The sequence below is a fragment of the Neopelma chrysocephalum genome, unplaced genomic scaffold (assembly GCF_003984885.1).
Source record: "Neopelma chrysocephalum unplaced genomic scaffold, ASM398488v2 Primary Assembly neopelma1_25, whole genome shotgun sequence".
In the NCBI taxonomy this organism is placed as follows: domain Eukaryota; kingdom Metazoa; phylum Chordata; class Aves; order Passeriformes; family Pipridae; genus Neopelma; species Neopelma chrysocephalum.
The window spans coordinates 14575099-14590659 of NW_020897694.1; the positions used below are offsets into that span (position 1 = coordinate 14575099).

A 15561-nucleotide genomic window follows, 5' to 3' on the forward strand; every position below is an offset into this window, starting at 1 on the left:
TTATTCTCATGATTACCATATGAGTTCGTTACCCTCATCTTGTCAGGCTACACTTTCTTTCCTAAGAACCAGATTACCTGTTATTTCTTCAATTTACCATGGGCTGCCACAGACTTCCAATTATTTTATGAAGTTTATGAAGGTTTCTCATTATTTGTGTAAACAGCACTGCAGGACATTTCTTAGCAAGCTGGTAAAAATGAACTACCATTTTCCAATGAAACATAAAAATTCAACCTGCAAAACGTCCTCTTATTTATTGCACTCATTTTCAGTAAAATTAATTTTGCATAAGATGTTACTAGGAATGGTGTACAATTTTTAAATGTACTCAGCCATGGGACTTCCACAATACTGTTCATAAACACCCATTTACTTCAGTGAGCTCAGACTTGGGCTAAGTGTGGATTTTTGGAAAATCCCACTCTCTGCTTTATATTTAAAAGTAAGAATTATGTATGCCCTACATTCTACATTGTACTCTGTCAGAGAAGATTAATACAGCCAAACAGGATTTTGTGCTTTCATAAAGCAAACTATTATAAAATCCCATTGTTGCCATGCTTGTAGACTATACTTCGTGATTTCTATCACCCACCCTCAAACAGGTTAAATGCCCTGGGCAGTTACCTTGATCCTACAGTTGAGTGTGAATCAAAACTGAGGAAAGGAAACTGTGTGAGGTCCGTATGTATCTTCCTTTCATGTGTCAAAAATTTTAGTTCCCGTTCTGAAATCAGCTAATCATAACCAGGACAACAAAAGAGCATCTCTGCAACAACTGTTTGCTTTGTCAGGCACAATCATTCCTCAGTTATTTATTATCTCTTATGAATCATGAGCAGCTTGCAAGAAACTATTTCAATTACATGAACCAGTGATGCAACACTTGCTTTGTCGTAGGCAGAACCTCCGTCCTTCAAAAGTCAATAAATGCTTTACCAAAAGAAAATTTCCAAGTATGAATATCATCACGAAGTTCAAACAGCCCTGAAAAATCCAGCTGAAAAGGCCTCTGTCAGGAAATTGAATGCTGTAGAGACATCAGCACATGTCAGCAAGGTTGTCAGCATCATTTGAGCTCCTTGGGTCGGTACCTTCTGTGCACCATCTGGGCTGTGCTGCAGTTTTGATGTCAGACAGGGGTGGGAAACAGTTGCTGCAGGAAGACCCCAGCAATCAGGGCGCTGAGGTGACCGCAGCCTGTAGCTGCACCAGCAGCGACTTAGCCTAGATAATTTTATACTCCTTAGCCAAGCACAAAGCACCAAATCGTGTTTGTTGCCAGTGGGGTGGATGCAGCATTGGGCATCTCAAATCCAGCAGCTGCTGTGAGCTGGACAGGCAGACTAGACACAAGCTACATGGCAGATGGTGGGCTGCACACTTGCCAATGACACGGTGATACAAAATGTGCTTGGATTCACCACCAAACTGTCTTACATACGTATTCTTGCCACAAACGGTGCAGAGCACCATACAAACATAGCAGTACCCCCATCCAACTTGGCAGGTTGATTCTAATGCTCTTGTCACATTGCATCAAGTTTTCCAAGTGTATCGCTTGTCCTGTCCATCCTCAATGTACTTCTAAACTCTCTTTTTGGCCAGATACTGCTCCTGTTGGTTTCTTTGATCACATAGACCTCCAAAGCACAGTGTGGAGATATTTCTTAAGCTTTAAATTCTTACTTCAAAGCATGTGAAATTCTATATCTCTCCAATCACACAGAATCATAAAATTGCTTAAATTGGGCAAGACCTTTAAGATCATGAAGTCCAACCTTTAACCCAGCACTGCCAAGTCCACCACTAAACTGTGGCTCTAAGTGCCACATCTACTCATCTTTTAAATATCTTCAGAGATGGAAACTCAACCATTTCACTGGACTACCACAGTAAAGAATTTTTTCCGAATATCCAATCTAAACCTACCCTGGTGCAACCCTGGTGTAACTTGAGGCCATTTCCTCTTGTCCTATTGCTTATTACTTGGGAGAAAAGACCGATCCTTATCTCACTACAGCCTCTTTTCAAGTATTTGTAGAGAGCAATAAGGTACCCCCTGACCCTCACTTTCTCCAGGCTAAAAAACCTGAAGTCGCTCAGCCACTCCTCACAAGACTTGTGCTCCAGACCCTTCACCAGCTTCATTGCCCTTCTCTGCTCCAGCACCTCAATGTCCTTCTTGTAGTGAGGGGCCCAAAACTGATCACGCAATTTGAGGTGTGGCCTCACCAGTGCTAAGGACAAGGGGGTGATCACTGTCCTAGTCCTGCTGGCCACACTATTTCTGATACAAGTCAGGATGCCATTGGCCTTCTTGGCCACTGCTGGCTCATGTTCAGCTGGCTGTCAACCAGCACCCCAAGGTCCTTTTCCACTAGGCAGCTTTCCAGCCACTCTGCCCCCAGCCTGTAGCACTGCCTGGGGTTGTTGTGACCCAAGGGCAGTACCTGGCACTTGGCCTTGTTGAACCTCATACTGTTGGCCTTGGCCCATCCATCCATCCCCCTGCAGAGCCATCCTACCCTCCAGCAGATCAACACTCCCGCCCAACTTGGTGTCATCTGCAAACTTATTGAGAGTGTACTCAACTCCCCTGCCAGATCACTGATAATGATATTAAAGATATCTATGAAATCTTTCTCCTCAGTACACAGAATCCCAGATCTTCTTTCCCTTAGTAGAAAACAGATAACCCAATGCAGGAAGGGATGGTTTGTAAGAGAAATACCAGAAATAGTTTGTTCATCCATTAAAACAGCATCACTCCAGGTAAGAAATCAAAGTCAGCTGCTGGAAGGATGTGAGTGCAGGTCACTCAGCTGGAGTTCCCACGTGTTGCTTCCAGCGTCCCTCCTCATTGAGTCCTGCTTACCCAGCCCTTATAGAGCTATGTGTAAGAGACAGGACTGACCACATTCCTTGCAAGCTATTTACACCACTGAAGGAGAATCACTCTTATAAGCTCAACCTAAGAGGACCTTTCATTATTTTCAATTAAATATATACATTTAGTGTAAGAAGGAAAAAACCAGCCAAAGTAGCATTACTCTGAAGACATTCACTCATATGCACCTTAATAAAGCCACTGTAAAGAAAACTGTGAAAAATATGATTGTTCATTAAGATTAATCAACATTTTATGCAACCCTCATTTTCAGGGAAAGAATAATACTACTACTTTTCTATTGAAAACTTTTCTGCAGTATCTGTGCATGGACAGGTTCTAGAATAAAAATGCTCTTCATAGGTAACACAATACTAACTCAACCTTTGTTTGGAAACATCCCAGACACAAAGACTAACCACTGATTTTGTCAAAACCAGAAGACCCAGGAGTTGAAAGGGTGGAAAAAGGACTAGCAGAAGCAGAATTGCTAGAAGCTCAGAAGCTGGTGTCAGGTATCACACACCACAGCTTTGGGTGATGAGCTTGAGCACTCACAGCTGAAATTCTCAGTACAATCAACAGAGAGGAGCTGGACCTCAGCAGGGCAACCTAGAAAGCAATGAGTGAGGATGTGGACAAAACTAGTCTGTTACTAGGAAGAACCTAACCCCAGTGCATATATCTCTCTATATATCCATCTCCATTTCAAGACTGGATTGCAGTGGAGTTGAAGTCAAATACTAAATGCTTTTGACTTAGACACTTCCGTCTCTGTGCAAGCACTTGAGTTTAAGTGTTTAAGAAACTTCTGGGCTCAAAGTGTGAGCACGTTTTGACTCCTCACGCACCCAGACACTCAAATTCTCATTCAGCTCTAAGGAGCAAAAGCAGGTGGTGTGAGTGTTGCACAGGGTGGTGGAAACAGAAGAATGAAGAAGTCAAAACAGTAGACAGGTTTTGGAAAATGGTAGCAAAGAGAGCTGCAGAAAGAGACTAAAAAATATGCAGCAATTAAGAGGAGGAGAAAAGGAAAACTGGAAAAAGATTCAACCCTGTTAGTTCAATCTTCTGAATCTGTAAAATTTTAGACTTAAAGAAGCTAACAATTTAAAAATAGATGCCTGAAGCTGTGAACGTTTTCACAGGAGGTGACACTACTTTTGCACCTGCCGTTGAGAGCTCTATTCTTTGTCCCGAAACCTGACAAAAATACCCCCAAACACAGAAATTGTATTCCAATACTATTCCACAGCTTTGTCTTGCAATATATAGATAGTAAAGAGTACAACACAACAGGCATTTACATAGATCAGGAGAGATCCTACAACATGAAGAAGTTCTTCTAGACAGTTGTCTGTAGAAAATGAGTATTTTCTACTGTTTGGGGAAGTTAATTATGAAGTTTTGAAGGTATGACTCAATGCCCCAAATGGAACTAGTGGCTTTTTAATATTCTATTAACAAAACATCTATTTCTAAGAGCCCTCCAAAACCTTGCCTCTTGTAGTCCCAATGCCACAATCCAAATTAGTTTAATTACTTTTATTGTATAATTTTTCCTACCCTACCATGACTCCTCTCACTTAAGCACTTAAGAACATGGTTACAGCTGTTGCTCATTAAATCTTCCAAAACTCAACAAATACTGAATTAATAATGCTGAATAATGACCACTGTTCAGCCAGTGATTCCAAATTTTCCACCCTTCACACAGCCCAACATCTGTCTTCCCATATCTTTATTCATGTACTTAGAAATCTGAAGATCATTCACCCAAGGGAATAAATCTCTCTCAAACTTTTACTTTACAACCCAATGACATTCACATATTCCTTACAAAAAAAGGTCCACCTAGGTATCAGCATAAGACCATGCCATGTAACAGATGAAGGGACCAGGCTCTGTTCTATGCCATCCAGAATTTCCCTCATGGTACACTCCTCAGCGGTTATCCTCTGCCCATCAACTAGCTGGTATCACGGTATTTAATGCCAGATGCTTCAAAGACAGGCACCACAAAACCACCATGTAAACAGTTATGGGTTATTCTGCCAGCAAGGAAACTGCTCTGTAACTCCAGGAAACAGAGCTGGTCTTATGTTCCTTAGGCAAGGAACTTTATTTACTGCAACTGCAGATGCCCTGTGTACTCTGTGTGCACTTGCAGTTCCTTTCATTTGGGTATTATTTAAGCTTCATTTATTCAGCAGTTTAGCAGGCTCTTGGCAACCATGTCGTTAAGTAACCACGAAGTAACACTGTATACTACCAGGACTCAAATTGTAAACTGTTCTCTTTCTCTGGCATGAACTCCCCTCTCTTTCCGGTATCACAGGTGAGTGCCACGTCCCTTCATCCCTTCATATTTGTGTCCTTTTCAGACATCCCTATCTATCCATTTTTTCTGCACACAGAACTGTCAGAACTGTCACCATGACTGAGTTATTACATCACTTCTCTGCAGCCCTGCCTGCAACAGTACTCAGCATTTTGAAACACTGGGTAACACTTTTACTCCACATAAGAGTCAACTAAAAAATAAACTATAAGGGACTGTACAGGGGTAAAGGTTTAGCCATCTAGTCAGATTTCTTTTTGTATTTAAGCTTTCATCACCCTGTGGAAGAGCCATATGCTGAAAATCCACTTTTGAGAAAAACAAAGCCTGAAAGTACGTGGAAACAAAACTTGACATATAAGTTTGTGTAGTATTTCCAGACTGGGTGGCTGGGAGCATAGTGGAAATGCCGCCCCTCACCCCATTCACAAAATACAATGAGTTTGAGTCAAATTTGCACAGTTTATTAGGTGGCACCTGCCCAGGTCTGCTACATACAGACACATCTATACACCCCATGTTTCTACTGCCATTACTCTTGGAGGAGTATTCTCCACATAAAAACAGAGCAAGATCCTAAGGATTTAGCCCAAAACAAGTGGAAAGAAAATATTTAACCAGCAAGCATGCCTCTGCCTGTGTCTGATGATGCTACATTTTCCAGTCAAAGTGAAAGATCTGCAGCTTGCAGAGTTGAGGACATCTCCTGGTGATTCCTGGTTTGGTTCCTTCTACAGGATATTATGCAATATACGTAATGTGTAGTTTTTGTGTCAGCTGGTTTCAGGTCCCATGTAAACACTAGAATCATTCTGAAACATATGGGACAGTCACATTTCATCCATACTGACAGGACTCTAGAAGGGGAAATCATACATTGAAGACCCAAATAATCGCTAATTTGATTTTGCATTTCTACCAAAACCAAGAAATTTCAGGCAAAAGAGATTCTTTTTACAGCAAAACCACTATCTGATAATGAACATCCTCAGGCACTCCCAGAGGAAGAGGGGAGCTTAACTTTTAGACACAAGGGAAAGGGAAAAATGACAATTCTTACATTTTATGTGATATTTTTATTAGTATAATATTTTAATAAAAAACCAGAGCACTTATAAAGCACTTTACACTTCCAAGTGCCTTATAAAGTTTTTTGAAAATGTAACCACTCATAAAAGTCTGTCTTCATAGTAGCACTGCGTAACAAATATCATGTCCATTCTGCAGGTATGAAAACCAAAACAGCTAGCATCAGCAGCCTTCCCAAAACTGCAGAGAATGTGAAGAGCAAGGCTATGACTTACATATTAGGAACACCTTGCTTTCTGTAATGAAAGTGCTAGACCTTATTTTCATCCCTTTAAAAGTTTGAAATATTTTCAACCATTTTGAGCAAAAATCCAATTCAATTATTTATTTAGTTACTAATTCATTGTATCTCTTAGGTGAATACAGGTAATTTGACTTTTGTGTTTCAGTATTGTCAAAATATGCAAATAAAATATCTTTCCAGGAAGAGATTAGTTTTGTATCAGTTGAGCAAGTCTGGCAAAACAATTTCTATGAACAGAACAGGAACATATTGTGCTGCCTGGAACACGTCTTGAAATTCAGGTTTTTTATTTCTTGTTCTCAGTTTGACTTAGGCAAAGCACAGGGACATGGTTTCTTCATGTGAAAACTGGGAACAAAACAATTTCTTTAATTCAAAAATACAGTGGCTACCTCCACTTTAGAAGAGGAGACAGAACTTCATTTTGGGAGCTCTTGAACTAGTTATTTACAAGCTCTACTTCTGATAATTCAGATGTGAGTCCTTTTCCCACATCACAACACACAACTACCTTTTTGTTTTACTGCACCGATGAGCTTGGGGTCCTGTTTGCCATCCTAGTACAGTATTAGTTCAGCAACCCTACCTCTTTCCTTCTCCTGCTATTGCCCCACATGCCCCTCTAGGTATACAGCTGACTCCGTTTGACACCATTTTAACACAAATCCCAGAAAAACAGCCTTTGTGACCAAACTCACAAAATTCAATTCTGTGTAATTTAAGAAGGCAAATCCATCACACTGGGTCTGTCACTGCATTCACAGAAAGAAAAGAAACAGGGAATCCAAGACAATTCTCTTCCACATTTTCTCTTTTTGGGCTTCTGCAGAGACTTTGCTCCACAATGGGCCATACCAAGTGCTGTATGACATACAAATGAATTAACACTCTGGGACAGGACTAGTTACGTACATTGCCAAAGGCACTGCTGATGTAAAAGGATAAATTTTAACTCCTGTAAAAACAGAAAAAGTAAAATATTTGGAAATGTAAAAGGTCTCTTCCTGTGCACCTGAATCCAGGAGCTAGACCAAATCCCAACAGTATACGACTGTTTTTATTAAAAGTTTTACTAACTTTCCTGAAATTTGTTTCCTGCATAATATGGTACATAGATAAATATTTAGGTATATGTTAAGTGCATATATATATATACACTTAACATATATATTACACACATATCTGTAGCAGAAGATGCCATGAAGTCTTCTTCTTTCCTCTAGATACAGCAAATATATGGGACTACTGAATTTCCAATGCTGTGGGAAAAGGCTGAGATTTTACCTCTTATAGCAGCCTTCACTCACAAAAGTATTGGGAAAAGGTGATGTAACAGATCCCTACTTCAGCAGCCAACTGTATGGAGGTTACCAGCAGACCTGCACACTTACTCTATGTGGGGTGCTGCAGGCTTGGTTTTAGTCCAGCCTCTCCAAATGAAACAACTTTCCTTCATTGTGGTCCATAACTGCAAGGGAGATGTCCAACAAGCAACACTTCCCTTTCCATCTGCCTACAAATACTGGTACTGTCACTTCTCTTGGATGCTCCAGGCATAGCTCCACCATGTTCATCAAGAGAAATACTTATGTTTCTCAGTATCAAACTTAAACCTTCCACTACCTGTAAAAAACAAAACAAAAGAAACCTGCCAAAGAAATTAAGAAAAAAAAAACCATCAAAAAAACCAACAAAAAGGCTCCAAGGGATGAGCTTTGTCTCACATAGTTTTGCACAACTGATTATTTGTTGTTAGCACTGTGCTAGAAGTCAGGCTCAAGCAAAGGATGAAACACTGCTGTGCTGGGCTATCTACACAAATAGACCATTGAGAAACCTACCTCCCATTTAAGTGAGTTGTGAATGGAATTAAACTTTCCAAATGAAAAAATACCAATTTTTATCACAATAAAAAGCAGAATAAATATATATAATACTAGAGAAAAATATTAACTGACAAAAATATGCATGAAAAGGGAAAAGCTCATTAGATTAAATGTGATCAAAATACCACTATTTCATATCTTACATGGAGAAAACACTGAAGTGCAGAAAATAACTCCTCCTACCCAAGTGTCATCTGAGCTTTTTACTTTCCCATGAAACAAGAAGATTTTGTAAAATTTACCCAGGTTTCTAATCACTTATTTGCAAAAATGTGAAGACTGAAAAGGCTAACTTTCAGGATCTACCTCTTGTTTCCTTTTACACATGAAAAAAGGAAAGTCTGTATAAAACACTAAAACAAAGGCTTTTGTGAAGCTTACTTGCAGTTTTGAGCATATTCCACTCTCAAAGACTGTATTTCCAATGGAAGATTGGCCTGACAAGGACAGGATGGGCACAAAGAACTTCAGACACGGTTACCGAAAGACATGGGGTATCACCAGTAATGGGCATGTCAGTAGCAAGTCGCTATCCTGTTCCTCTGTCGGAGACTGAGTGGGCTGCAAGAGTTAAAGTACTTGGAAACCCTGTACTGTGTCTTTATTCCTCCAGGTCTGGGTGCAACATCTGGGAAAGCATTTTGGAAGTAATGGGAGTAAAAGAGGTCTTTCTCGCCTTCATGCCACTTCAGGGCTACACATGGTAGACCACAATCATGCCTGAGACCTCAGATGAACTGCAGTTCTTTGGAGGTAGAACATTAAGTACTAAATGGCTGGCTTAGAGAAAATTTTGTTCTGCATAATGAAATTATCATTACTCCCTTGTGCCACACACAGACAAAACACATATGCACCCCATATTTACAAAGTCAAGGGGCACTGTTGCAAACATTTTTCATAATCTAGAGACTGAAAGTAATCACAGATGCAATTAGACTTGCTTTCCCATCAAAGTATCTTGGAATAACCATATGGGCACTCTTCCATATCGGCACAGCATCAGACCTACAATGCAGAGGAATGACTCCCTGTGTGTAAGGTGAATTCAGAGCTTGCAAAATGTGCCAGAAATGAAATCATTTATCTTTCCACAGAGTAGCTATTGGAAGAGAACTGGATGTACAAGCTTCTTCTGGTATGGACACCTGCCTGTAACTAGCTGGACTCAGATAACTATCTGACTACATCCAGAGGTTCCCCTTCTACATCACCTTACTAGGCTGCAGTGACACTGGTAAGCCTGCCTTTACACCCTGGTACATACTGCACCAACAGTCATCTGCTTTTAAATATATTTCTGTCCTGAAATGTGAACCCCACCACATCAATGGGAATAGGCTGAGGCTTCACATATTAAATAATCTGTTTATCTTCCGAAGAGAAACTTCATGAAGGAAGACTAGAAAAGCTAGAAAGGAAAACTTCTGTGAAATATACTCATTTTCACATTGGAAAGCTCTACTGTTTATTGAAACTGGCAGTAAATTTTAAACACTAAAAGAAAGTATTTCTTAAAAAATAAAAGCATCACCCAATACAAACAGAATCTTCTATTTTACTTAAGACAAATTAATTTTTAAATTGGCTTTGTTTATTTAAATTCCCAATTTCTGGAACAGCATATGAACCTGCTGTTGGAGGTTTTTTTCACCTGACAGATTTACATGGCAGAAAGAGAGCTCAGGAATAAGGAGCACGTAAGACGTGAGAAAGAAAAACTGGGCTTTTGAAGAGTGAGTCTGGAGGACAGGTGACAAAGAGGTGTTGATTTTAAAGTAGACCAAAAATCTACACAGTTCAAATAAAATCCAGAAGGATTATTTAAAAAATGCTGTTTCTTCCCAATATTTGTCTAAAGGAGGGACTACAAACCTGTAAATATCTCTCTGGAGCTTATAGTTAGCAAAAGGCACTAAACAGACCTTAAGAAAACAACAGGTAATGAATGAAGTTTAAAAGCATACAGAACAAAAATAACTTTCTTGGTGCCTCCGACTTCTTAAGTCCATTCTGAAAGTGCTCAAAGGAAAATGTGAACAAAGGCTAATGACAGGGGCCCTTTCATATTAAAATAATATATGGTGCAACAGTGAGTGAGAGGAATGCAATGTTTGAAAAAGCAGAGACTAAATAAAACACCCATGTACTCACTAGCCCTCTTTCTTCTAGGGTGGTGTCTCAACCAGCTATAAAGGAACATCTTGAGGAGGGAATGCTGTCATTTTCTCAGGTACAAATCTGTACTTCTGACATGTTTACTGTCTCCATATAACACTGCTGAAGACCCCCTGACACTGACAAATAGGCTTCATTACATCTGTGGCAAAGGTATTTGCTCTCATCTCTCAGGAATGATATAGGCGTTGATCAAGGAACAAAGCACCAAACACTAAAAAATTCACTTGGCCTGAGGGCTATATTCAGCCTGCCTCTGTAAGAGCCTGAAAAAGCAGACCCATCTTCTGCAGCAGCAGCACTGACAAGGGTGATTCAGAGCCAGTGTGGGCTCATGCATGAAGAGGAGCAGTTGTAGCTCCCACAGAAGGTGCTGTGGTTACAGACCTTGCCCTCCTCCACTCCTTCACTCCTCCGAGGCAGAAGCAAAGCCATGTCTGTGGATATACAATGCCCTACACTCATGGACTGTTCCCACTTCATGCCAACTGGAAAGTCCTAGGCTTCTGCTGCCACTGACCCCAGAAAGCCACTCTGTCACATTCTTCCAGAAATTTGTAACTAATGACTAAAATAAGGTTGCATAGAAATACAGAATGCTGATTACTACTACAGTAAAAGAAAATCCTATAGAGGTGAGAGACAGGGAATAATCTCTTGTGTATCAGACATGGTAAAATTATGTTCTACATAACCTCAAAGCGGGCATCTTCTTTCTTTGTTGACTTCTTCATGGTGATTCACACAATATTTTAAACCCTTTGGGCTTTTCCATATAACAGGTAAGAGGATAGCCACAATGAGCTAGAACTGGATTTAACCTCAAGCATCTTCAGATGTTTAGATGTTCACACAGTGGAAGGAACAACTATTACTGAGTCTGTAATGCTCAGCTGTCCTACTGGAAGTGTCAACGCCAACTTTAGTAGTGCTTAAAAAAGGCTTGAAATAGCCACTAGAGATCATAAAATAGTGCTACGGATGTTTCCCTCTCCATCTTCCAAGTAAAAGCAGTAAACTGAAGAAGGTGAGTCCCACCAGGGCTGCATGGGTGCAGACCTCACATGAACAGCAGTTACACTCTCCCCATTCCCGGGGCAGACACCACCACCTATGCCAAGTGCAACACAGATGTACGCAAACCAGGAATGCAATCCACGGCTGCTGGTTTTCCCATTTCTCAAGATTATTCCTTTGTGGAGTCACACATTAGTAATTTTCTTTTAAGTTCACTGAAGCAGAAACTAACTCAACACAACTCCAGTGAGTCAATTTCTCACAGTTTCTCCTTGCAGAAAGAGTTGACAAACCTGAGCTGCGAGATTGCCTGCAAGCCCCGAAGGCTCTCCATCACACCCGATACCTACTGATAGCTTTATTTGATGATCTGGCAAAACACCAACAAGAAGCTGATACTAGAATGGGAAATTTAATACCAGTGTTTGTGATTTATGAAATGGTCTAACTATTACAGGTTTCACTTGCAGTTTTTCTAGTCAGAGAGAAGATACGTAATTCAAGTTCGCCCCCCAGTGGACTCTCTGCCCACGCCAGTACACTAAGATCTGAGGACACTGGTGACAAGTATTGGGAAACTAGACAATGGCATACCTTAAAAAGCTATGAATTACTTCAAGAGAATTAAATGCAACTGTTACCATCTATATTACTGTGTTTCCATTTTTAATTAAGGTGTAAAGAAGTATACCTTTCAACCAACAAAGCTGTTCATCCTGTCAAAATACCACGTTGTTTTTCCTCCTGTATCCAAACTACTGTGAATGTTTTAGTGGCTATGCCCAGAAAATTGTTTAGGTTGGAAAAGACCTTTAGAGATCATTGAGTAAATGAAAAAACCCCAAATGTTCTCAAATACATCCTGCTTAAGTAAACAATTGTCAGCAAGAGCAGCCTGCCTAAAAAAAAAAAACACCTCCAGATTATGCAATTCTGAGTTTCTGTGATCTTTTCTCAGAAAGTTTCCTACTGAAACTTGCTCACCCTTGCATGCATAGCTGTCATACTTCATTTATACTTATCCAAAACTGCACTAATTACTGTGGGTCATACGTGAATAATTGACTTCTTTTGCCTGAAGCAAAAGTAAAGACCAAGATAAAAAACGTAAGATGAGATTAGTACATGGAGTACACTCATGGCCGATGCTGCACGTAAGTCTGAATATATCAACTTCTTACCAAGACTGAGAAGTGTTCAGTAAAATGCATTTAATTTTAACAGCATGATACAGATTTTCTCACTGGATCCACTGGCTAAATTCAGTTCTCATCTTCTAGACTACACTTCTTTCATCATGCCTGTTGTAATGTCAATATAAAGCAGTTGTCAGCTGACCATTTAATCAAGGTTTTTTATTTGATGTTACTTCTCTTTTTCTCTGAAGTAATAAACCAACTTCCAGCATAACTGCAAAACAGGCAGCTGTCTTTTGGCATGGAGATTCATTTCAGCCAGCTAACAGCCTGGCAGGTACCCATGTTTCCTCTGTACTCAGCAGTGGAAGAAAAGCACCTTTGCAAGCCAATCTCTGGGTATACATGAAGAGGGAATAACATGTCCCAGAGGTGCCAATCCCTCTCCTCTGACTACCCAGAGATCCCAGACAGATAGCATAGCCCTGACACCCAGCTGCCAGGAAACCAAGGCTGACGAGACAGATCCTACAATTACAGCAGGTAGACAAACTCCCTTCATGCTGCCTGGAGAGTTACAGACACTAAAGCTGTAATTACCTACACCATTTTCAAGCCTTCAGTATCTAGTTTTGAGCATTCTAAGTGCACAGTCTGGGATTCAGCAGTGTTGACTATTTAACACTGATTTGGGTGCATTACCTGCAAGCTCTGGTCTGTCCCATGAAATCACTAAAGAATTAGACTCACAACAAATATAATTCTCAGTGTTTTAAAATGGCATGGCAGAGAAGAGCCTTCTCTGTTTCTGGGTTAACTTGGGTATGACATTTCTGAGGTTGTTCACATCTAGTTTTGTAACTCAGCTCCTTACACGACGATTGCTTATACTCCTGGGCTGGTTGCCAGTCTTGCAGGTTAGAAAAGAGTGACTTCCCAATGGTATAAGCAGATAAACGGTATTTTTGGTTCAAACCAAACACTCTACTGTTCTTATGTCTCTGTTGGGCTCTCTGACTTTGAATCTGCTACAGCTTTATAATGCTCAAAGGGCTGTACAGGCAAGAAAAGGAAACAACATAGAAATCAGGGCAGGGAAGAAGGAAAGGGATGGAGTAGGGTTAGACTGGGATAAAAGAAGTAAAACAAGAATGACAGAGAACAAAGTGAAAGGGTAAGGGTATATAAAATATATTAGAAGGGTAGGGATGAAAAACCACATTGAAGATGGGAAAGAATAGGGAAAAAGAAAAAAGAATTAAGACAAGAATTATAAATCATGAGAGAGCAGAAGGCACAAGCATTAATGGGAAGATATGGAGAAACCAGGAAAATTGGCCTGGAGGGAAATGTAATGAAATTTCCAGATCAACACAACATTTCTGCTGTATAAGGAAGGGACTCTTACCTTACCGAAATTGGTTTAGTAGGGGGTACTAGGATGGAGCCTTGTTCAGAATTCCTCTCAACAAAAGTCCTACCAACCAAAAGACATATTGGAAAGAGTGATGGAGACATGGCCTCAATTGAAATGGAGAAGCCATCACTTAATTTTTTAAAATAATATCTCATACTCCTTAGAGTACATCACACCACAAAAAGTGCCAGCAGATTCTCAGCAAAGAACAACATTGTGCTACATGCTGGATAAACACCATCTTTTCTCCAAGAGTTACAAGAATGCTGAAGTCCATTAAGAGCAGAGAGATCAATAAATTTAAGCAAATCAGTAGCAGAGTAAGGAATAGCACTGAGACTCAGAGTGTTCTGTCCACTGCCTTTCCAGCCATCCAATCGAGCCCCTTTTAAACTGTTCTTTAGTATTTCAAATTGCTGCTCCTGAGTTTATCCACAATAAAATTACAACTATTACATCATCACTGCTTCAACTACCCTTACATGCCTGTCATACAGACTACTAACAGTCCACAAAGTTAATAAGGACACCAGGTATTGACTAAGTGTTAACTATTATCATCACTGAATGGGACCTAGCGCCTCTAAGCACCTCTCCTGCACCTCTGCTGTAGGGACCTAGTACAACCTATTCTCATACAGTGACTGACTTCCCTCTCCAGTATGGGGTAGATGCTCCCTAAAGCCTTCCAGAAAGACATACTGAGGAGTTGAGTTTACACTTGAGCTGAACTGAAGGCTCTCAGGAGCACCTGGCATTCAAAGGCTACATCTGTAAAAGCAAGTAGTAGCTCGACCTGAGCAGATCTGTAGAGTGAAAAAATGCTGCTGAAGATTCATGACTGCATTATATGCTCTTCTGGAGGGTTTTCTTTGGACTAGCTCTGGTTGATCCCAAGCAATGACCACCCATTGTTTGTTGAGGCACAGTAGGTGATGTCCCTGAAGGCTACTTTTCTGTTTAGTTTCATTGGAGAGGAGTCTGGTTTGTGCTGACACCACTCTAGTACTGCCAAAGGGGGGATGACAGGGACACTCTTGATCGGCCCCAGAATGCCAGTGCTGATTCACTCGCAAAGATCTCTGTTATTTAAAGGCCTTTGGCCCTTAGTGTAGGACAACAAGCTCAATACGTCCTAAATTAGGCAGAGAGGAACCTGCTTGTCTTAACCATGGTGCACAGTGCCAACAAAGTCTTACCTGTGTGTGTTCTCCGGTGAGCCTTCAGGTGGGAACTTTTTGTGTATACTTTGTTGCATCCCTCAAAGTCACACCGATGGATGCGCCGCTTCCTGGAGTCTGGAGACTCAGACCTTCTCTGACGCCTTGTGCTCTCAATACTGAATGGTGAAATTGAACTG

The 15561-nt window shown here is 40.5% G+C and overlaps 1 protein-coding gene across 6 annotated transcripts in view; it reads right to left on the reverse strand.

Annotated features, from left to right (window-relative positions):
* The window catches only part of KLF12 (Kruppel like factor 12), a 246936-nt gene that overhangs the window by 7110 nt on the left and 224265 nt on the right, over window positions 1-15561 (reverse strand). For 5 of the 6 annotated variants that reach the window (XM_027674543.1, XM_027674538.1, XM_027674540.1 and 2 more), the window contains one exon: window positions 15401-15558. In XM_027674543.1, the coding sequence (XP_027530344.1) occupies window positions 15401-15558 (158 nt within the window). Of the gene's footprint in view, window positions 1-14192; window positions 14262-15400; window positions 15559-15561 lie in introns of all 6 variants that reach the window. The other variant, XM_027674544.1, reaches the window with a different exon arrangement.